Source organism: Polistes fuscatus, unplaced genomic scaffold (assembly GCF_010416935.1).
Source record: "Polistes fuscatus isolate 324 unplaced genomic scaffold, CU_Pfus_HIC Scaffold4, whole genome shotgun sequence".
NCBI classification, from domain to species: Eukaryota; Metazoa; Arthropoda; class Insecta; order Hymenoptera; family Vespidae; genus Polistes; species Polistes fuscatus.
The window spans coordinates 12,604,466-12,624,375 of NW_025113118.1; the positions used below are offsets into that span (position 1 = coordinate 12,604,466).

The 19,910-nt window shown below is 29.1% G+C and overlaps 5 protein-coding genes across 10 annotated transcripts; 1 reads left to right on the plus strand and 4 right to left on the minus strand.

Moving 5' to 3' along the window:
- The first annotated feature begins 27 nt into the window (after positions 1-27).
- Positions 28-3,248, plus strand: LOC122520584. 3 transcript variants are annotated; one of them, XM_043640686.1, is made up of 7 exons: positions 28-329; positions 423-1,670; positions 1,759-1,945; positions 2,023-2,420; positions 2,508-2,719; positions 2,789-3,076; positions 3,160-3,248. In XM_043640686.1, exons 2-6 carry the CDS (start codon positions 532-534, stop codon positions 2,815-2,817), a joined length of 1,965 nt encoding a protein of 654 aa, XP_043496621.1. In that variant the 5' UTR covers positions 28-329; positions 423-531; the 3' UTR covers positions 2,818-3,076; positions 3,160-3,248. The 3 variants fall into 3 exon arrangements, with proteins under 3 accessions (XP_043496621.1, XP_043496622.1, XP_043496623.1); XM_043640688.1 differs by having other exon boundaries at positions 35-329; positions 2,801-3,076; XM_043640687.1 differs by lacking the exon at positions 3,160-3,248 and having other exon boundaries at positions 2,789-3,077.
- Positions 3,249-3,529: 281 nt separating this feature from the next.
- Positions 3,530-5,422, minus strand: LOC122520585 (histone-lysine N-methyltransferase SETD1B-like). Of its 2 annotated transcripts, XM_043640689.1 has the most exons (4): positions 4,813-5,422; positions 4,300-4,711; positions 3,949-4,217; positions 3,530-3,849 (listed from the first exon to the last, which is right to left on the minus strand). In XM_043640689.1, the coding sequence occupies exons 2-4, from the start codon at positions 4,681-4,683 to the stop codon at positions 3,570-3,572; spliced, it is 933 nt and encodes a 310-aa protein (XP_043496624.1). In that variant the 5' UTR covers positions 4,684-4,711; positions 4,813-5,422; the 3' UTR covers positions 3,530-3,569. The 2 variants fall into 2 exon arrangements, with proteins under 2 accessions (XP_043496624.1, XP_043496625.1); XM_043640690.1 differs by lacking the exon at positions 4,813-5,422 and having other exon boundaries at positions 4,300-4,799.
- A 187-nt stretch (positions 5,423-5,609) lies between these two features.
- Positions 5,610-8,824, minus strand: LOC122520587 (peroxisomal membrane protein PMP34). Of its 2 annotated transcripts, XM_043640692.1 has the most exons (9): positions 8,499-8,824; positions 8,317-8,377; positions 7,232-7,298; positions 6,938-7,086; positions 6,704-6,817; positions 6,434-6,484; positions 6,240-6,328; positions 6,091-6,158; positions 5,610-6,007 (listed from the first exon to the last, which is right to left on the minus strand). In XM_043640692.1, the coding sequence occupies exons 1-9, from the start codon at positions 8,568-8,570 to the stop codon at positions 5,863-5,865; spliced, it is 816 nt and encodes a 271-aa protein (XP_043496627.1). In that variant the 5' UTR covers positions 8,571-8,824; the 3' UTR covers positions 5,610-5,862. The 2 variants fall into 2 exon arrangements, with proteins under 2 accessions (XP_043496627.1, XP_043496626.1); XM_043640691.1 differs by having other exon boundaries at positions 6,240-6,484.
- Positions 8,825-11,447: 2,623 nt separating this feature from the next.
- On the minus strand, positions 11,448-15,630 carry LOC122520673 (cytochrome P450 4C1-like). 2 transcript variants are annotated; one of them, XM_043640872.1, is made up of 13 exons: positions 15,542-15,630; positions 14,126-14,284; positions 13,896-14,005; positions 13,625-13,715; positions 13,359-13,550; positions 13,188-13,281; positions 13,002-13,104; positions 12,833-12,926; positions 12,626-12,741; positions 12,483-12,551; positions 12,204-12,372; positions 11,938-12,117; positions 11,448-11,867 (listed from the first exon to the last, which is right to left on the minus strand). In XM_043640872.1, the coding sequence occupies exons 2-13, from the start codon at positions 14,277-14,279 to the stop codon at positions 11,704-11,706; spliced, it is 1,536 nt and encodes a 511-aa protein (XP_043496807.1). In that variant the 5' UTR covers positions 14,280-14,284; positions 15,542-15,630; the 3' UTR covers positions 11,448-11,703. The 2 variants fall into 2 exon arrangements, with proteins under 2 accessions (XP_043496807.1, XP_043496806.1); XM_043640871.1 differs by lacking the exon at positions 15,542-15,630 and adding an exon at positions 14,408-14,654.
- A 928-nt stretch (positions 15,631-16,558) lies between these two features.
- LOC122520944 (cytochrome P450 4C1-like) lies at positions 16,559-19,168 on the minus strand. Its single transcript, XM_043641274.1, has 12 exons — positions 19,015-19,168; positions 18,790-18,899; positions 18,521-18,611; positions 18,243-18,434; positions 18,074-18,167; positions 17,888-17,990; positions 17,695-17,809; positions 17,509-17,624; positions 17,366-17,434; positions 17,087-17,255; positions 16,819-16,998; positions 16,559-16,748 (listed from the first exon to the last, which is right to left on the minus strand). Exons 1-12 carry the CDS (start codon positions 19,166-19,168, stop codon positions 16,585-16,587), a joined length of 1,557 nt encoding a protein of 518 aa, XP_043497209.1. The 3' UTR covers positions 16,559-16,584.
- Positions 19,169-19,910: the final 742 nt, after the last annotated feature.

The following is a 19,910-nucleotide window of genomic DNA, read 5'->3' on the forward strand; positions in this document are numbered from 1 at the left end:
TAGTTGAATTTTTGTTCTACATAAAAAATCAACCATAGATGGGTTGAATAGTTTAGAGCCTGAAACAAGGAAATAATATAAAATCAATTTAACAAATTTTGGTTTGAGCTTAAGCCACTACCATAATTACTTACACGCATACGTGATAATATAATTCATTATATCAGCAAATAATAATATTAAATAAAAGGTTTCTTCATAATTGGATTGACATTATTAAGTAAATACAGGTGCTTCGTTATATGAACAGTGAATCCGAGGACGGAAAGTTCACTTAGTGCGTTATACGGCACTGGGCTATCGTCTAATCGTTCTTTCTCATATTTCTCGTAAGTGACCAATAAAAAAAAAAATATTATCTCGAGTAGATTATCGTGTGTAGTATGATAAACAAAAAAAAGTTCTAATATGATTCATTTTAGATGAAAGATTATCATTTTTCGAAGAAATCAAAGTAAAATCAAAAGGAAATATTTTCATTGAGTTTCGACGATGATTTTTCACCATTGATATCAACTATCGACATCAAATATGCATTGGATGCTTTTTAATTACGGTTTATTTTGTCTCTTAACTCCTCTATTGACGATATTAATAGCTTTATTTTATATTTATCGTCTTATCGTCGAAGCAGTATTGAAGCATCAATTGAAAGACAAATTCATCGGTCTCTTGGATGGCACCGATTGCATTTGGGCTATCGAAGAACCTTCCGCCCTTTCTGTCATAAACGTTCTGGTAGTTTTGGAGAAGGATCAATTTCAAGTTAATTCGAACGTCTTAGAAAGCTTCAGACATTTAATTAAAGATCGGTTAATTGGCTCACCTTTCGAGAAGATACTTTATCGTAAAAACAAGAAGTACGGTTATTATTTTTGGGAAAGAAACGAGGAGATAGATTTAAAGGAAAGAATTAAATGGCTCGAACACGATCAAACGCATTGCGATGGATACTGCGATGACATTTACGGCGAATCGTTGAAAAAAACATTGGAATGGAAGTGTAATCAGCCACTTCCTCAAAATCATTCGACATGTTGGGAAATATTAATCTCGAAGAATTGTTCACGTGTAAGTAATCAACACGTTCGTCGTATGGAAGAAAGCCGTACTATTGTTTCTCGTGGAAGAAGAAATAAAATCAAGATCCCAGTTTTATTTCGTATTCATCATGCCGTAGGAGATGGTACTGCTCTATTAAATATGTTCTTGGAAACTATTGCTGATAAATCTAACGAAGTCTCGACTATCTTGAAAGAAAAGTGTACATTAGGGGGACGTCAAAAAAAGAATTGTGAAAGAACGTCGTTGAACGTGCCTATATTTACTCACTGCGTTCAAGATTTCAACGTCTGCTGCAAGCAGCAGTCTTGTTATTCGAATAGCGTGCTTTCTGCCTGTATGCCCTTTGCCAATCCACATAGTCTTAGAATCTTAAAGACGATCGTACAGAATTATTTAAACGCAAAGATCAAATACTTCGAACATATTACCTTTAATGAATTTCAAAATCAAATGCAGATATCGATGTGTAATTTGTGGATCATTTTCAATGAATTTTTCACGAAAGTTATTTACGAACGTGTCAAAAATTTTGCCAAAATTCTAATCGTTTTTATTCTAATGCCCTCGTATTTAATGGAACAAGCCATTCGCAGTATGGATCAAAAGTTCGTTGATATTATTCTAAATTTTACTTTCTAATGATATATATAGAAATGAATACGTACGATATATTTGAAAGTATTATCTTTTTAGTTCTCTTCACGGGTCTAAGTTAACTGGGAAGAAAGTAATTACTTATTGGTCGGAAGACGATTACAGAAATTCCAATCAACAAAAGCTTATAACGAAGATCAAAGAAATAAAACATGTTACTGGAGCAAGATTTGTAGAAGTTTTTTTAGCAGCGTTGTCCTCCAGTTTACATAAATATTTTTTACGCGTGCGTATAGATCATTTGCAAATTTTTCTAGATTTTTTGATATTTAATATTTTTGATATTTTCAACGAACACCGCAGATCAACGAAGTTCCACCTAATTCACTGACCGTTGTACTGCCAACTAAAATGGGTAATCCAAAGGAACAAGTTCAGTTGTCCAATGATATCTCGGTTGGCCTACTTCCTTTGTGCATTTCCGAGATAAATGGCAAAGTATATTCGAATTTAGACGAAGACTCGAGAACTATCGAACGTTTACAAGATATAATGAAACATAATAACAAATTACAAACAGATTTAGATTATACGATCAATTTTTGGACAATGAAGTTTCTATCAGCCGTATTACCAGAAATACTGTTGAAACCTTTGATAGAGAGTCATAGTACGATGATTCTTAGCAATTTACCTGGGTGCCAAGAAGTACGAATTGTGGGATATCCTGTGAAAAATATGATTTTTTGGATACCGAACAAGTAAAATTTGGAATTTTGATTAAGACTTTACGATCATCTCTTACTAATTCATTTGAATTATATTTCATTGATCATATCAATTTGCAGAAGTAACACAGGCATCGGATTTTCTCTCTTCAGTTATAACGAACAACTGCATTTGTCCGTAATCGCTGACAAAGCTTTGGTAAAAAACGACAAAGTTTTTTCCAAAATATTAGGAAACACTGTTTATGAAATCGAGCAACTTTATGAGAGCTTAACATCCACGCGTTTCTCGAAAAAGTTTCAATTTAATGAGACAGCACCCATGGATAAAGGTAAATCATAATTGTCAAACTAATTCTTCTTTTTTTCTCTTTTATATTAATTAAGAAATCGTTAATCAGTGCATCTTTCAGAAATCGGCGTGCCATGATCTTCGTTTTACATTCTGCGAATAAAAGCTCACGAATTTTTCATAAAATTTATTTTTCCTTGCGTGTATATAAATTTGATACACTGAAATGTTACTTTCTGATTCGTTATTTAAAATTGATAGAGAGAAATAGTAAAAGACGTTATTAAATATATAACAAACAAATATTATATCCATAAATAATTAAAAAATATATCAAATGTTTGATGATATACATATTTATCTGCATCATCAACGTAATGCTGCATTTTTATGCAACGTAAGAGAGACCACGATATAATATATTGATTACAAAAATATTATAAGTATTTATGATGAACTCTTGTACTTTTTTATTTCTAGGAAATAAATATATTATTTGTCGAAAATCATCGATCCGACTTGAGGAAAAGAAAAGGCCAAAAAACTATATCGAAAAGTGCGTTGAAAAAGGAAAATGTATTTCCACGACGATTTTGAGCTCTCGACGATGATTTAGTTGCCAAGGAAGTTTTTGCTAATGGTGCGACTGAATTGGGAACATTTCTACGATTTTGTATTTTCTTCTCGCTGCTCTGGGAACTGTAATCCGACGATACGTCAAAATCGTCGGAACTTGTATCTATATACTTGCGATGTTTCAAAGATCTAAATTAAATTGAATCACAAATAAAAACCAATTAAATTAAAACAAAAAAAAACTAAATCTTTTCAATTGGAAAAAAAAACTTTCTTTCTTTTTTTCTTTTCAAAAAATAAATTAGAAATTATTCTTACCTCCGCCATTTTTTGGAAATGTATTTTCTTTCCGGTGAACTTCTCGAATCGCTCAGTGTATCGTCGATATCTCGATAACTGGATAATTCAGGATTATAATTGTTGCAAGATCGATATTTTGGACTTTGTTTTAACCTTTGTAAAACTGTAAAGGTTGAAGGATCACTAGCACTACCGATAACAGCAGGTGTTGTTTCTGTAATGATTGTCTCGTCATTTCCTTCCTGTTCATCGTTTAAAAATGTCAATGAGTTTTGTTCTTTTCTCAAAATGCACCTATAAATATGTAAGAATTAATGAATATTTAATAAGTAATTATCATTATATTTCGAAAGAGAGATTTACTTGAAACAATCGTACATTTCGTAAACTTACTTCGTATCTTTAGCATGTGAAATCGTATCAAGCGATTTTTTCGAAGTTGTTACGGATAATCTTTGCACGGATTCATTACGAGATATTTGAATTGTGGCCGGTGATTTGGCCGATTTTGCTCGAGGAATTTTACTTTCTTTCTTTTGCAATGCTAACGATCGGAGAGTCGTCATATTATCGCAATTTTCGTCATTTTCACTTTTGTCTTTATCTTCAAAATCGCATTTCTGCGCATTCCTCTTTTGTACGTCATTTTTCGTAAAATATTTCTATACAAAAAATATATATTTTATCTAAAAAATTGGTTGATCGATTAAGGACAAAAAGAAAAAGGAAAAAACTTGTTCGAACCTTAGAAAAAATTGGCGTCGATTCGTCCTCGATAGGAGTAGTTTCGTTTTCCGCAGCTTCTTCTTCATCGGCAAGAGTAACGATGGTTTCATTTTCCTTATCTTGATATTTCGAATTAGAAGTTGTTTCTGACTCGGTTTCCGACATTTTTTTACTCGACGATTTACTTTTTCCACGCGTATAAAAACCTTTCTTTCGTATGGGTACACCGGTGTTGCATTTTTGTCCGAAAAAATTGGGTACATCTGGTTGACTGATAACCGCATCATAATCGTACGTGATAACTGGCTTGATTTTAATATTCTGTTTATTTCTAGCACTGTTTTGACGTGAGGAGATTTGTTTCTTTGTTTTCGGAATTTCATTTCTAACTTGCGTATTCATCGTTTCCCCGGCATGACGAAGACTCCAACTTTCAAATATGGAAAATGATGAGGAAAATGAAGTACGTGATTTGAAATGATTTTTATTAGAAAATCTTGATAAATGGATAGAAGTATTTGATATATATACCTGGAGGATACGGAATTTGCGTTAAATCGTTTCTTCGAATCTTTTCGAATTTTCAATTTACTCCAAAATTTGAATACACTTTTAAACCTTTTGCGATGAATCTTCGTAAGTGTACGATTAGTATTATCCAAAGGTTCCGTAAAATTTGCTTCCTCACTTAGCCATTTTGAAAGACTTTTATTTGTCGGTGAAAGAGACGATACTAAATAATTCAATTTATATTCGATATTTGGTTGAACGTTAAAAGGCGTTTTGCTTAAATTCGCCAGTATTTTTATTTTAAATATAAATGTTCACATGTTCCAAATCTTCGCGAAATCGTGGTTAATCGTGGTCGGACGACTTTTCATCTTTTCTATTGTCATATTGAAAAAACAACGATGGTTTATTCGTAATTACATCGTCTATGCGATTATACTCTCTATTTTTATAATTTTCTATGGAAATATATAGCGAGTGCCCCTTAAAATCGTATACCTTTACACTTACGAGATTTTTCCTTGAAAACAATTGATGCAGTATACTTGAGATGAACAAAATTTACAAATAAATACATTAGCATACCTTAATTACATATTCAATGAGTTTCATTTAAAAACTTTATTTATAACAAATGAATTCAACGAATACGAAAATAATGTATAGGAAATGTTGGTATAATTGCATAAAAAAGAGGAATATCCGATGTTTTCATACCTAACAATTGGTCATCCTTTGTTTTCACTGTAATTTAAATGTATTTATTATATCAAAATCAGTTGAATACTTATTAAAGTAAAAATAATACACATAGTACATTTGTATAAAAATTATATACATATTTATTAATATCTTCTAGTAAGCATAACAGTGTACGATTTTTAGGGACATTCACATATATTAATGACATTTCTGTAAAAGATACGTTAAAATAAACAACAAGATAAAACTTTAAATAAAAATGATGCAACACGGTAGGAAAATAAAAATTAGCATTAATTGTATATTTATTTAAATTTTGAGGTAACTCATTTATATTTAAATATAATCTTTAAGCGTCTAATCATATCGTTATCTGACAACAGGTCTATGAAGAAGAATGCGAAATACGAATCTTGATATTTTTTCATAAGTTAAAAACATCAACGCCGCTGTTAAAACAGTCTGCAATAGTTTAGCTTCCATTCCTTTGTATAAACCAAATAAGCCTTGTTTTCTACAAAAAAAATATACGAACATTTGAACGATGTTATATTAATTTAACGATTGGATAATTTATTGAAAAAATAGAATCCATACTTTAAAATGTAAAATAGAATTTGAATGGTTCCAGCATTCGGCGGTAAATCGGGATACTTATATCCGTGCTAAAAAAAAAAAGAAAAAGGAACATATATGCCTGCGTGATTGAAATTAGATTGATTTTTGAATAATTTGATATTATTTACCCTCAATTTCGTTTGTATTAATTGTAAAGGATAAGTTAATGTCGTTGCGACCGTTTTAGCGATCGCACCAATAGCAAAAAAGACCCAAGCTGATGGTTGAATACCAGGAGAAGCATTAACCCTTCTTTTAATACTCTCGTATGTCATGAATTGAATAGCTGGATTTGCTACGAGAAGGAGACTTGGTAACGTACCTGCCCATAATTTTTCTATTCCTTCGTATTTCCATATGTGGAGAAGACCATCTGAAATCAATTCAAAAGAAAAGAAATGTAGTAGAGAAAAGTATGTCGTTAAATTCTTTTCTTCGTCATTTCTTTTTTTTTTTTTCTTCAAGTGATTGGGAAACTAACACTTTACATGAATATAACATGAATATGCAAACGTGAATGAATCTTTTTTTATTCCTGTGCACATATTATAATATTTATATACGTCGTAATAACATTTTACGTTTTACTTACCGTACAACGTGTTATAATCGTTATTGTTTTTCTCGTTAACACTATTGATCCCTTTCATTTTCAATCTCGTATTAACGACCCAAAGTGGTGTAGTTGTCAGTACGTTTATCACACCTACGAAAATATGAATGTTGTATGCGTTTAAAATATAATATTAATCCATTCCGTTTTTTCTTAAATTTATTATTTATCGATATAAAAATCGTGTGTTTAAAAAAGGAAACAATATTGCACCTGCTATCGATGCGACCAAAAGATCGTTTCCAGCTGTTTGATTTCTCCTACTTCTCAACATTTTTAACCCGTGAAATGTGTAGAAATAAACGAAATTACTGGCACAGAGACTTTGAAGAACTGGCACCATTCCTCGATACAGCGTATGCCTGAGTGATAAATATTAAAGTTAACAATGAATATAATTTGAAATAAACGACGTTGAGACTTTTTTGTTAAGATAATATGGGACAAGAATATGACATTCGACATCTAACATGGAAATACATTTGATAATTAGTTATGGCAACTTACGGTCCTTCTTTCAAAGTCAATTCACGTATCATCGTTAGCGTATTCTTCGCTTCTCGATTTTCCTCGACTATAAATATTTAGAAAAAACAATCTTCAATAATTAGCATTTAAAATTGCATATCTTCGCATACATTCGATTATATTTGAACGCTTTGATATTCGTATTTAACACGAAAGGATGACAATTACGAGATTATTATCCTAGTAATTATTAAATTATTCCGTCACCTTGGAAGTAAAAACGATAAAATTATTTATTGCTATGGGGTATATTTTGTATTTATTAATATACAAGATATTCCACGAGTCGCTTTACCGAGACGAAAATAGAAAACATCAATATTGACTTATTAATAGAATAACAAGATTGTATTTAGTACCTTGTTAAAAAAAATACGATAATAAATTTCGAATTTTTTATTTCGGTAATATGACTTTTGGGACACCTTGTACATACATAATATAAATATTATAATATTAATAATAGTAATATAGATTATATTTGTTACACGAAGATATGCAACAATGTTGGACAAAAAACTGAGTTCAAAGATTAACGATACATTATAATTAAAATTATGCAAGGAATTATATTTATTGAGTTTCTATATAATAATCTATTTCAAATAATAATTCTCTTAATATGCTATGTGACACGTGGATTATAATTGACCTAAAAATAGTTCGAAGATCGATCTATTGCGATTATATTTGTATGATATTCACGATTGAAATATTGTGTATTGTGTGTTCGGCGAATTTTTAACACGTCCTAGTTTTACATGCGTTACGAGCGAATATTTAAACAAATAAAAACGTACGAACACGTTCTAAAATGGAAGATTAGATTTTGTCAAATAGTTTAACACTCATTTGTGTACGAGCCGAGTTATCAAAAACGGCATATAAAAAGTGTAAGATAAACGAGTCGTTGAAAATACAAAATCACGGTAATTTTTAACGTATATGTAAATATTATTGTTTTTTAATGTTTGCCTGACATTTGAACGGATATAATTAATATGAAAAATGAATAATTAAGAATAGATGAATTTAATTTTAAATAACAATGAAAAAAATCTCACGTTGTAGTCGGCTTCTGACAGTGTCCAGCGGGAAGAAGGTTGCCATGGCGATAACGCTACCCTAAATAATAAATGAAATAAAATTAAACGTGAAAAAAGAAAGAAAATAAACAAAATTAATTAATTAATCCGCATTATTTAAATTAGATAATTATCGAGTAATCAAATAAATCGATACTTACTGCTGCGCCTGACAATGCGTGTACCAGAGTATCGTAAGTGAATATGCTTCTTCCAGCATCGTTGCCGCCCATTTTGAAATACTTAATTAAATATGATAAAAATAAAAGGGCGCGCGCGCGCAATTAAAAAGAACTTAATTCGTGTCTTTAAGAAAATCTCGTAGAAAAATCTAACAAAATAAAAATAAAATTAAATAATATGTTAGACATGTTAACACGTTGAGTTTTAGGAAAGGTGTAAGGTATAACGATTCCTCATGATTCTTCCTCCCTACTTTGCCGTCCGCCACAATACCGATCGATTTTCTCAACGAGGATAGCGCGTATGTGATTGGTCGAGCTGCGTCGATAAACGACGGAGACGACACACCGGTTTAGTATCAATAAATGAATATCCAATTATTTTTGATCACTTTCTTTTCCTTAACGAAACGAAACAAAAAAAAATAATAATAAACGATGTAATTATAAATTATCTAACATTTCAACATGTACTATTAATGATGTTAAAATATGTATCTTATATAAGAGAAATCCCACTTCAGTTGAAACCGTCCTCGTTCACCGGCCGCTTTCGTCATTCTGCATAGCTGTTAGACTTCGACGCCAGTACCGGCTCTAGTCAAGTGCGAGTAAGTGGGGAAAAAGGGGAGACCATTGCGTCACCTGTTTCTACTTTTTCCTTTTTTATTTTTTTCCTATTTTTTTTTCAAATGCTTCGAGAGAAGAAATAAAATCGAATGAATTTAGAACAAATGTTATTATTTTCTATACCTCGAGAAAAATTATATTGTTCGATCATTGTCAAGAATATTATTATTTTTCACCTTTGGCCGATGCCCTGCGGATGTTTATGGTTACTTAATTATACGCATTCTTACGCACAAATTTTTAGAGGGATTGAGGCATACCGCGTCAATTCAAGTTGACAGAGTGGTTCCTTGCAACATATGTGTTTTCTATATAATTATTACCAGTCTACGAACCTGTCACGCATGCGTCGTCGCTTCAGCCTAAATTCGATGAGTAGGCGCAAAGCACGATTATATATTAAGTTCTCTGCTATTAAATTATTTAAATAAGCGAGTATAATTCACACAGAAAATTATTCACATTTAATTTATCACGTTAAACCTTGGGGGGTTAATAATTATTATTTATGATGTTATTTTTAAACATTGTTATTAATTAACATTTGATTAACTGTATATATATGTATATAGGGTATTTTAGTTGAAGGAGGTCCATTGAAATATTTCCTTGATTTTTAATGATATAAAAAATGTTTATCGTATACGTCAATTGGTTTGAAAATAGTTTTTGTTAAATACATTTTTATATTCTTTCAAAATCCTCATAAATTCTTATGAAATAAGCATGAATTTTGTTCTTTTAATAATGCATAATGATTTTTAAATGACCTAAAAACGCCCAAAATGTAAAAAAATTGTAAGAAAATGTTATAACGCTGTCAAAGAATGCAAAAGTATATAAAAACTTACAAGTCGCCTTTTTTATCTACCCAGTTTCATTTTAATTAATACCGGGAACGCAAGTGGGCGATAGTAGGCACTTAACGCGATGATGGAAGAATGCAGTATTCTTTGATAGTATATATATATAATATAGTTATATTGTACGAGAATTTTAAATAAATTTATTTAATTTTTAATGTATTAACATGTGTGTGTGTGTGCCTTCAGAAATGCACTGATACATATATTCTTAAAAGTAGTCATTTAACGCGTTCAAATAGAAGTAAATATCAAAGATTTGTGTGTGAGAAGACTGCATTCATAAAATGCAGTAGTGTATGACGAAAAAATTTGTTTCGTGTATCTGTACTTCATTTTTATGTATTTATTTCAATGCTCCTGCGCAGTGATGACATAAAGGGTAAAATTTGTCTATAATATAAGTAAAGTGCATTAGTGCATTAAAATAATTATAAATTAATCGATACAAAAGTCTATTGTTGTTTAAAAGCTCGAAATATGTGATCTATGTACCGTCCTCTTTGAAATTCGCCATTGAACTGAGTCATTGTCCTCTGTGAAATTACTTTTATTAATTGTTTATATGACTTTCCGAATGTTGCGCATGTGTGTAACGAGAATTTTATTTGTAATAAAGATAAATGAAGATGTAAACGCTCTGATTTTAGCATTTTTATTATTTTTATGTAATTGTTTAAACTAATGTACATTTATTTTAACGTTCCTTTGCAGTACTGACTTCGAAGGGGGAAATTTTAAAATATAATTATATAATTATATTTTATATAGATCATTTTGTCTGGAATAAAGTAATATTTTTATATTAATCAAAATTTAAAATATTACTAATAATTAAAAATATTACTTTTTAATTAATTAATTACTTTTGTATTATTAATTTTAATCTTTTCTTCTTATTAATATTACTAATGTATAGCTTCTTTCTGGGAACCCTAGCTTGATAATCATTTTTACGTAGCACTCTTCTACATAATTCTGGATGTAGATTTTTCTTAAAGTTCTGGTTAACTATTATTACATTACATATTTATTAACGTACATTAAATATTAAATAATTTCGATGTGATATTCTTTTCGATGAAAATTTCCCCTTCCGAAGTCACCACTGCACGGGAACGTTTAAAAAAATGTACATTAGTTTAAACAATTACATAAAAATAATAAAAATGCTAAAATCAGAGCGCTTACATACTCATTTATCTTTATTACAAATAAAATTCTCGTTACACACATGCGCAACATTCGGAAAGTCATATAAACAACATTTGATAAAAGTAATTTTACAGAGGACAATGATTCAGTCCAACGGCTAATTTCGAAGAGGACGGTACATAGATCACATATTACGAGCTTTTAAACAACAATAGACACTTGTATCGATAAATTAACAAATATTTTAATGCTTTAGTGCATCTTACTTATTATACATACATAAAGAATGGTCTAATCCTATATTTTAACAATAACAAAAAAATATACATACGCTTTGTTATGCTTTATACGCTCCACAGATTTTAATATTATATTATTGAAAATTTTTGATTATAACATTAATTATAATGTCATATCACACATGTCATTACAATTTTCAGACTCTAACCAATAACTAACCTATAGTTAGATTAAAATTATAATAGATCTTAGTATGTCTTATTTTATGTTATATAAAATTTAAAAAAATTTATTGCTTATGATTTTATCGGAATAAATTTGAGATGAAGTGGTTCCACCGGTCGTAAAATAATATTTCCTATCAATTTAACTTCATCCAATTCTTCTACTGGTTCTAAATAAAAGTTATGTAATATATGGGCAACCATTAGTTTTATTTCAAACATTGCATACTTTTGACCTAGAAAACAAAAATTAACATAGTAATTTAAATCTCATTTGTGAATTTATGTATAATTTATATTTCTTACCAATGCAATTTCTTAATCCTGCACTAAACGGGATAAAACAGAATGCATTACGTTTGTTAATATTTTCCGGTAAAAATCTATCGGGATCGAAAACATCAGGATTGGGCCAAAATTCTGGATTATGGTGTAAATGAAAGATGCTAACTCGAACGTTCGTACCGGCTGGGATTAAATATTTTTCTGCAAATGTTGCAATGAAAATAATTTCATCAAAATGATAAAATAAGAATGCAAATATTAGAATGTATGATAAATATATTACATACTCAGCTGCATATCCTCGGTTAAATAACGAGATATAAAATGGACACTTGGGTATAAGCGTAACGATTCTTTTATACATCTCTCTAAATATAAAAATTCTTGAAGCACCGGTATCGTCATTTGATAATTTTCTTGGTTCATAACACTATTAACTTCCTCTCTTATTCGTTCCTATAACGCAAATAATCATTAAAACAATTATAGATAATCATTAATAATAATCTTTTTATATCAATTTTTCTTAATCAAAATTGCATCAATTTTTATAATAAGAAACTTACTTGGACATCTTTGTGTTTAGCAATAAGACTCAAAAGGAAGACCAATGCCGTTGAAGTAGTATCGTGACCCTATGAACATTTTTTTCATCAATTATTTTTAATTCATCTTAATATTAGAAATCAATAAAAATATTATAACCTACCGCAAACATAAAAGTATCCACTTCCTCTCTGATTCCTTCATCATCGATTTGTTCTCCATTCCAAGAAGCTGCTATTAATAAATCTAGCATGGCAAGTTTTTTCTTGTATGACGAATCTGTGATAAAAACATTCGATTAATATTCCTATTGCGATTATGAATTATCATTCTAAAACGATGAAAGTACTTTTGAAATTTGTTTCGATACCTTTTGAAAAACCGTCATTCTCATCAATTTCTTCCAAATTTTTTAAATATTTCCCATTAGTTTCTTCGTGAAAACGTTTTCTCTCTGCAATAATCTAAAATAATAATAATATATTCTAAAGTTGATATGACTATCTTTAGTACGCAGATAAGAAATGTATTTTACACACTTTTTTTGTAAAACCGTGCAACGTTTTTAATAGTTTCTCTTGTAACCGCCCATTTGATGACAATGCAAATATGGTGTCAGAATAATACCAAGGTCTCACACTTCTAATAAATCATAGGACGTCTTTTAGTCTTTTTAGTATAGTTTTTTCATAAAATTTATGTTTAATCGACGAATGAATGATTACCTGTGTGGAACAATACCGAGCATATCATGAACGGCTTTGCGATATTTTAACTCAAGTTCACCATTCCCCTGTAAAGAGGTGCCCATAGCCGTTTCTACAAATGATTTTTCTTGTAAACAATTTTATTTTTTATTAATATTAATATATAAAAAAATATTTCTTTTCACTTACCGCATATCGCATTTAACGTGTGTTCGGTCAGAAATTCCTCTAAATCCTTAATGATTGGATTTCCCTTTCCTTGCTCTTTCAGTGTTGATACAAGATACCGTGCCTCTTCATTTAAGGTCACTACGAAATGTTTCAGAATATTGAAGTGAAAGGCTGGAGTTAAAATTCTTCTTCGATGTTGCCACTTGGCTCCTGTCGAGTTAAAAATTTAACTTGAAATATATTGAAATACATTTATCATATTTCGATCGTTCAAACCTGATTACCTGTACTGGTTACCAATCCTGTAGATAGCCATGGTTTTATGAATTTATAACCCACACTTTTTGTTATGTTCTTGGTACTCTTCATAAGCACCTTTAATTAAAATATATTTGCATAAATATATATCTGTTTATTCTTTTTTTTTTTATAAACTATCGTTTTATTTTTACAATTACTACAACACTAAATTTAATGACAATATAATGTAAGCAGTAAATTATCAGTTTGTTACGATAGTTACAATTGTTTTTACAATTTATTCTAATTAATTACCTCGATATCTTCCGGATGAAGTAAAACTACCGTATTGATGAATAAAAGCCACACTTTGTATATTGGATAATACTTCTTGTCCGTATTTAAAAATACTTCGAATAGTTTTTCTAAAGTATAACAACAACAAAAATCTATAGTAAGTGAGAATTATTACATCGTGCAGGTGGAATTGCAATAGAACAAATATATTTTCTAGTAGAAATTTGTTACTTCTGTAAAAAATTTACCATTGTTTTTTTGAAAATCGAGCAAATTTCCTATTATGGGATATCCTTTTGGTCCTGGAAGTGCTTCAAGGATTCTATTCACTCTTCGGGATATTATAATGCAGTGTAATAAAAAGAAAAATGCAAATAATCCCAAGAAGATCGTGAGAAACATTACGCCTGTTGAATAATAATAATAATAATAGATCAAACTCCTATAATTATTATTTATGTAATTCTATTCAAAGATGACAGAAGAAAAACAAATAAGTACAACCCAATAAAAAAGTATGATTATCTCACCGATCGAATGTATGTGACGTAGTTAGATTTAAAAAACAAATATAGACATTCTCTATTTATTTATTTATTTATTTATTTAATTGAAGTTAACGGGATATTAAATTGCAATCCAAGCCGACAACACACTCGAAATACTATCGCAATTGAAAAAACTCACTTTTCAAATTAAATATATAAATACGTTTGTGAAATATTATCTTGGAAGGAATGACTTTACAGATCTTTTCGTTAAGTCAGTCACTACAGAACTGAGAGAGGTTGTTTTCGTAATCAACAACAGAGCATGATCGGTGGGCAGTATTTAATAACGAGTTCTAGATGCTAATAATTAAGATACTATCTATCGAGTCAACGTTATGTAATCATAATTAAATCATTTTTTTTTCTCTTAAAAATAAATATTTTATGGAGTAAAAGTGCTTTACTAACGTGTTACGATATGATTTTTTCAATTATTTTTCTATTTTGTTAATATCTCAATGAGAGTTTTTTTCGAACAATTTTTTTCTAACATAAATTTTGTTAACTAGAATTTTTATCGCTGAGAGGGGCCCCTACTTGTCCTTGTCCGTCTCCCAAAATACAGACTTATCAATGTAAAATCACATGATGTGCAAAATAAATTGCAAAACGGAAATGAAAATTATCTAATCTTATCCTTTTTATCTCAAGCTGGTAACGTATGAAATCAAACATGAGTACATACAATTTTCCGAATGGTCTTTTACGAGAAACTTCATTATTTTCATTAATAAATTGAAGAATATTATATTTCAATCGACTTTCATTTTGTTGTTCTCAATGATTAATATATTATCATGAACTAATAAAAATGATAAATGAATTAAATGACGCGCAGGGTAGAGAGTCCAAGTTTTGATTAATATAATTAATCGAAACTTAAAATTTATTAAATAAAATAAAAAATTAAATTTATTAAATAATTAATATAATTAATAATAAGATTTTCTTAAGAAATGTAATTATCTCATCTAAGTTTATGACAGTACTGTAATTTATAAAAAATATAGATATACCGTGATTGAATTTTCTTATTTGTTTATGTCATTTGTGCATGATAATACAAAATATATAATAATTAAATAGAAAAGAATAATTATAATAAACACTTACTTTATTCAATATGTACTGGTGTCTTCTCGATACAAAATTTTATAGTACACTGATAAGACAGATAGCACCTGCTGATCGCTGGATTATTGGAACGATGAATGAATAAAAATGTCACAGAACAAGTGTTAATATTGAAAGAATATTGCCTTAGTTTTCCTGGATAATCTTGCAACAATAAATAAACGTGATATAAGCAACATTTCCATATTCTTGAATACAATTTGCATATAATTATATAGCGTGTAGCGTTATAGATTCAGAATAAAGAATAGTGAATTATATTCAAATGTTGCAACATTTGCTGCAGTACAAAATCATTTATAAGATGAAACATAAATCAGAGTTATACTTTTTTTTTTTTTTTTTTTTTTCGAAAATCATATTAGCTACGAGCAAAAATAAAAGTCATGAACTACTTTGTAAATATATATTAAATATATGCTACAACCGATGTTGATAATTTATATATTGTTTATAACAAGGACACTGTTAAGAATTATCAGGTAATGTAAATAATGCCGAATCGAGTAGAACATTTTAAAAATTGCCCATTTTGAATAATATTATAACATTTCGGTAGAACAAATACGCTGCAAATTTTTCATGTCGTCGTGAATCGTACGAATGTTTTTAACAAACGTTGATACGACGTAAAATATTTTCAACTGTATCTTGTTTCTTGTCTCATGACCCATTTTAATCGTGACGATTGATAAATTCGTTTCAAAGATTATTAAAATAGCAGATTGCACACCAAATGAAATTGTTTTTGAACATGATTTTGATACCAACTATTCAATTTTTATATAACATAATATTGTAAAAATAAAGGTAAAGAATTATTAAAATTGCTTTTTAATTCGCGGACATTAAGGTATATCGTTATCAAAATATAAACAACGTGAATATAATATAATTTATACAATTACTAATATAAATATATATATTTTAGTATTAAAAACCTAATCTCTTAGATTAAAATAATATTGAAATTAATATATTTTATTTGATGAAAAATGTAAGGTAAGAAAAAGATTTATTTATTATGATTTTATTGGTATAAATTTGACATGAAGTGGTTTCTCCGGTCGTAAGTTTATATTTCCTATCAATTTAACTTTATCCAATTCTTCTATTGGTTCTAAATAAAAGTTATGTAATATATGGGCAACCATTAGTTTTATTTCATACATTGCATACTTTTGACCTAGAAAACAAAAATTAATATAGTAATTTAAATCTCATTTGTGAATTTATGTATAATTTATATTTCTTACCAATGCAATTTCTCAATCCTGCACTAAACGGGATAAAACAGAATGCATTACGTTTGTTAATATTTTCCGGTAAAAATCTATCGGGATCGAAAACATCAGGATTGGGCCAAAATTCTGGATTTCGGTGTAAATGAAAGATGTTAACTCGAACGTTCGTACCGGCTGGTATTAAATATTTTTCTGTAAATGTTGCACAATGAAAATAATTTCATCAAAATGATAAAATAAGAATGCGAATATTAGAATGTACGATAAATATATTACATACTCAGCTGCATATCCTCGGTTAAATAACGAAATACAAAATGGACACTTGGGTATAAGCGTAACGATTCTTTTATACATCTCTCTAAATACGAAAATTCTCCAAGCGTCGATACCGTCATTTTAAAATTTTCTTGGTTCATAACGCTATTAACTTCCTCTCTTATTCGTTCCTATAAAGAAAATAATCATTAAAACAATTATAGATAATCATTAATAATAATCTTTTTATATCAATTTTTCTTAATCAAAATTACATCAATTTTTATAATAAGAAACTTACTTGAACATCTTTGTGTTTGGCAATAATACTCAAAAGGAAGACCAGTGCCATTGCAGTAGTGTGGTTACCCTATGAACATTTTTTTCATCAATTATTTTTAATTCATCTTAATATTAGAAATAAATAAAAATACTACAGCCTACCGCAAACATAAAAGTATCCACTTCCTCCCTAATTCCTTCATCATCGATTTGGTTTCCATTCCAAGAAGCTGCTATCAGTAAATCTAACATGGCAAGTCTTTTTTTGTATACCGGATCTATGGTAAAAACATTCGATTAATATTCCTACTGCGATTATAAATAATCATTCTAAAACAGTGAAAGTACTTTTGTAATTTTCGTCGTAACCTTCGGTGAAGCCGTCATTCTCGTCTATTTCTTCAAAACTTTTTAAATATTTCCCATTAGTTTCTTCGTGGAAACGTTTTCTCTCTGCAATTATCTAAAATAATAATAATAATAACTTCTAAAGTTGATATGATTTTCTTTAGTACGAAGATTAGAAATATACTTTACATACTTTTTTCGTAAAACCGTGCAACGCTTGTAATAGTTTCTCTTGTAATCGTCCTTTTGATGATAATGCAAATATGGTGTCAAAAAAATACCAAGGTCTCACACTTCTAATAAATCATAGGATGTTTTTTAGTCTTTTTAGTATAGTTTTTTCATCAAATTTATGTTTAATCGACAAATGAATGATTACCTGTATGGAACAATACTGAGCATACTATGAACGGTTTTGCGATATTCAGACTCAAGTTTACCATTCCCCTGTAAAGGGGTACCCATAGCCGTTTCTGCAAATGATTTTTCTTGTAAACAATTTTATTTTTTATTAATATTAATATATAAAAAAATATTCTTTCACTTACCGCATATCGCATTTAACGTGTGTTCGGTTATAAGTTCCTCTAGATTCTTAATAATTGGATTTCCATTTCCTTGTTCTTTCAGTGTTGATACAAGATACCGTGCCTCTTCATTTAAAGTGACTACGAAATGTTTCAGAATATTAAAGTGAAAGGCTGGTGTTAAAATTTTTCTTCGATGTTGCCATTTGCCTCCTGTTGGGGGAAGGGGGTGGATTAAATTTAACTTTAAATATAATTTAATAAATTTGTCAAATGTAGATTTTTCCAAACTTGTTTACCTGTACTTGTTATCAATCCGGTCGTTAGCCATGGATGTAAGAATTTGTAAGATATACCTTTTGTTATGTGCTTGGAACTCTTCATAAGTACCTTTAGTTAAAAGATATTTATCTACTAAATTTCGCTAATTGTCAATTTTCTTGCGATTTAGAAAATCAATGTAAAATTTATAAATTAATAACCGATCATTTGACCCCGATGCGTTTAATATTATTGAGAGAGAAGAAACAATATATTTTTATGCTGCTTTCATATTCTTATTAATTACCTCAATATCTTCCGGATGAAGTAAAACTACCGTTGTGATATATAAAAACCACACTTTGTAGATTGGATAATACTCATTGTCCGTTTTACAAATTAATTCAAAAAGGTTATCTAAAATATGAACAATGTTTTTGTTCTAAGTTAAAATTATTATATTATGTAGAAAGAAATTATAATAACATGCATTTTTCGTTTAGACGAATTTTGTAGTTCTGTTCAAATTTACCATTTTTAATTTGATAACGAAGCAAATTTCCTATTATGGGATATGCTTTTGGTCCTGGAAGTGCTTCAAGGATTTTTGTTATTCTTCGGTATTTAATAGAGCAATGTAATAAAAATAAAAATGTAACCAATCCCAAGAAGATCGTGAAAAACATTATGTCTGTTGAATAAGAGAAATTAATAGATCAACCTGTTTTAATTATTTATTTAATTGTATTCAAAGAGATGACACAAGGAAAACAAATTTTGTATAATGATACAATATAATTAACAAGAACTGTTAACAATATGGATATTTGACACGTAGTTATAGAAAAATACCTCAAACTCGTGAAAAAGAAAGTAAAAAAGGTAATTAACTATTATAATAATTTTACTGATCAGATGCACGATGAAGTCAGATTTAAGAAATAATTGAATATAGCAATACCATTTATTGATGTAACTGACGAAAAAAATTCAATTGGAATCCAAGCGACGACACACTCGAAATACTATCACAACTGAAAAAAACCTCACTTTTCAAATTAAATATATAAATACGTTTGAAATGTTATCTATATGAGGAATGATCAACTCTACAGATTTGGTTGCTAAGTCCAACTGAAAAACGTTGTTGAGTACTTGATGTCAATAATTAAAAAACTATCTATCAAGTGCCTGTTAACAAAAAGTCCTGTGTTTACAAAATTTGTTGAAAATACATATACATAAACAATACATATACATATACATAAATACATATACTAAAGGGTTCTGAAATAATTTTGATTTCTTTTCATAAGTGGTTATAGAAAATTACTTTCTTCTAATAAATTTAGTTAATGTGTTACGATATGAATTTTTCAATGATTTTTCTATTTTGTTAATATCGTAATGAGAGTTTTTTTGAAATAT

Excerpts from the sequence above, each read along its gene's own strand:
- LOC122520944 (XM_043641274.1), bottom strand. The coding sequence starts at position 19,168 with ATGTTTTTCACGATCTTCTTGGGATTGGTTACATTTTTATTTTTATTA. Across the intron at positions 17,810-17,887 it reads TGCACGGTTTTACGAAAAAA|ATAATTGCAGAGAGAAAACG; the intron begins GTATGTAAAGTA and ends TTATTATTTTAG. Across the intron at positions 16,749-16,818 it reads AGGATTGAGAAATTGCATTG|GTCAAAAGTATGCAATGTAT; the intron begins GTAAGAAATATA and ends TTTGTTTTCTAG.
- LOC122520673 (XM_043640872.1), bottom strand. The coding sequence starts at position 14,279 with ATGTTTCTCACGATCTTCTTGGGATTATTTGCATTTTTCTTTTTATTA. Across the intron at positions 13,551-13,624 it reads AGGATTGGTAACCAGTACAG|GAGCCAAGTGGCAACATCGA; the intron begins GTAATCAGGTTT and ends TTAACTCGACAG. Across the intron at positions 13,105-13,187 it reads CTCGGTATTGTTCCACACAG|AAGTGTGAGACCTTGGTATT; the intron begins GTAATCATTCAT and ends ATGATTTATTAG.
- LOC122520587 (XM_043640691.1), bottom strand. The coding sequence starts at position 8,570 with ATGGGCGGCAACGATGCTGGAAGAAGCATATTCACTTACGATACTCTG. Across the intron at positions 6,159-6,239 it reads TAATACAAACGAAATTGAGG|CACGGATATAAGTATCCCGA; the intron begins GTAAATAATATC and ends TTTTTTTTTTAG. Across the intron at positions 6,008-6,090 it reads ATTCTATTTTACATTTTAAA|AAAACAAGGCTTATTTGGTT; the intron begins GTATGGATTCTA and ends TTTTTTTTGTAG.
- LOC122520584 (XM_043640686.1), top strand. The coding sequence starts at position 532 with ATGCATTGGATGCTTTTTAATTACGGTTTATTTTGTCTCTTAACTCCT. Across the intron at positions 1,671-1,758 it reads ATTCGCAGTATGGATCAAAA|TTCTCTTCACGGGTCTAAGT; the intron begins GTTCGTTGATAT and ends TTATCTTTTTAG. Across the intron at positions 2,720-2,788 it reads GACAGCACCCATGGATAAAG|TGCATCTTTCAGAAATCGGC; the intron begins GTAAATCATAAT and ends ATCGTTAATCAG.
- LOC122520585 (XM_043640689.1), bottom strand. The coding sequence starts at position 4,683 with ATGAATACGCAAGTTAGAAATGAAATTCCGAAAACAAAGAAACAAATC. Across the intron at positions 4,218-4,299 it reads CGACGCCAATTTTTTCTAAG|AAATATTTTACGAAAAATGA; the intron begins GTTCGAACAAGT and ends TTTTTTGTATAG. Across the intron at positions 3,850-3,948 it reads TCACATGCTAAAGATACGAA|GTGCATTTTGAGAAAAGAAC; the intron begins GTAAGTTTACGA and ends ACATATTTATAG.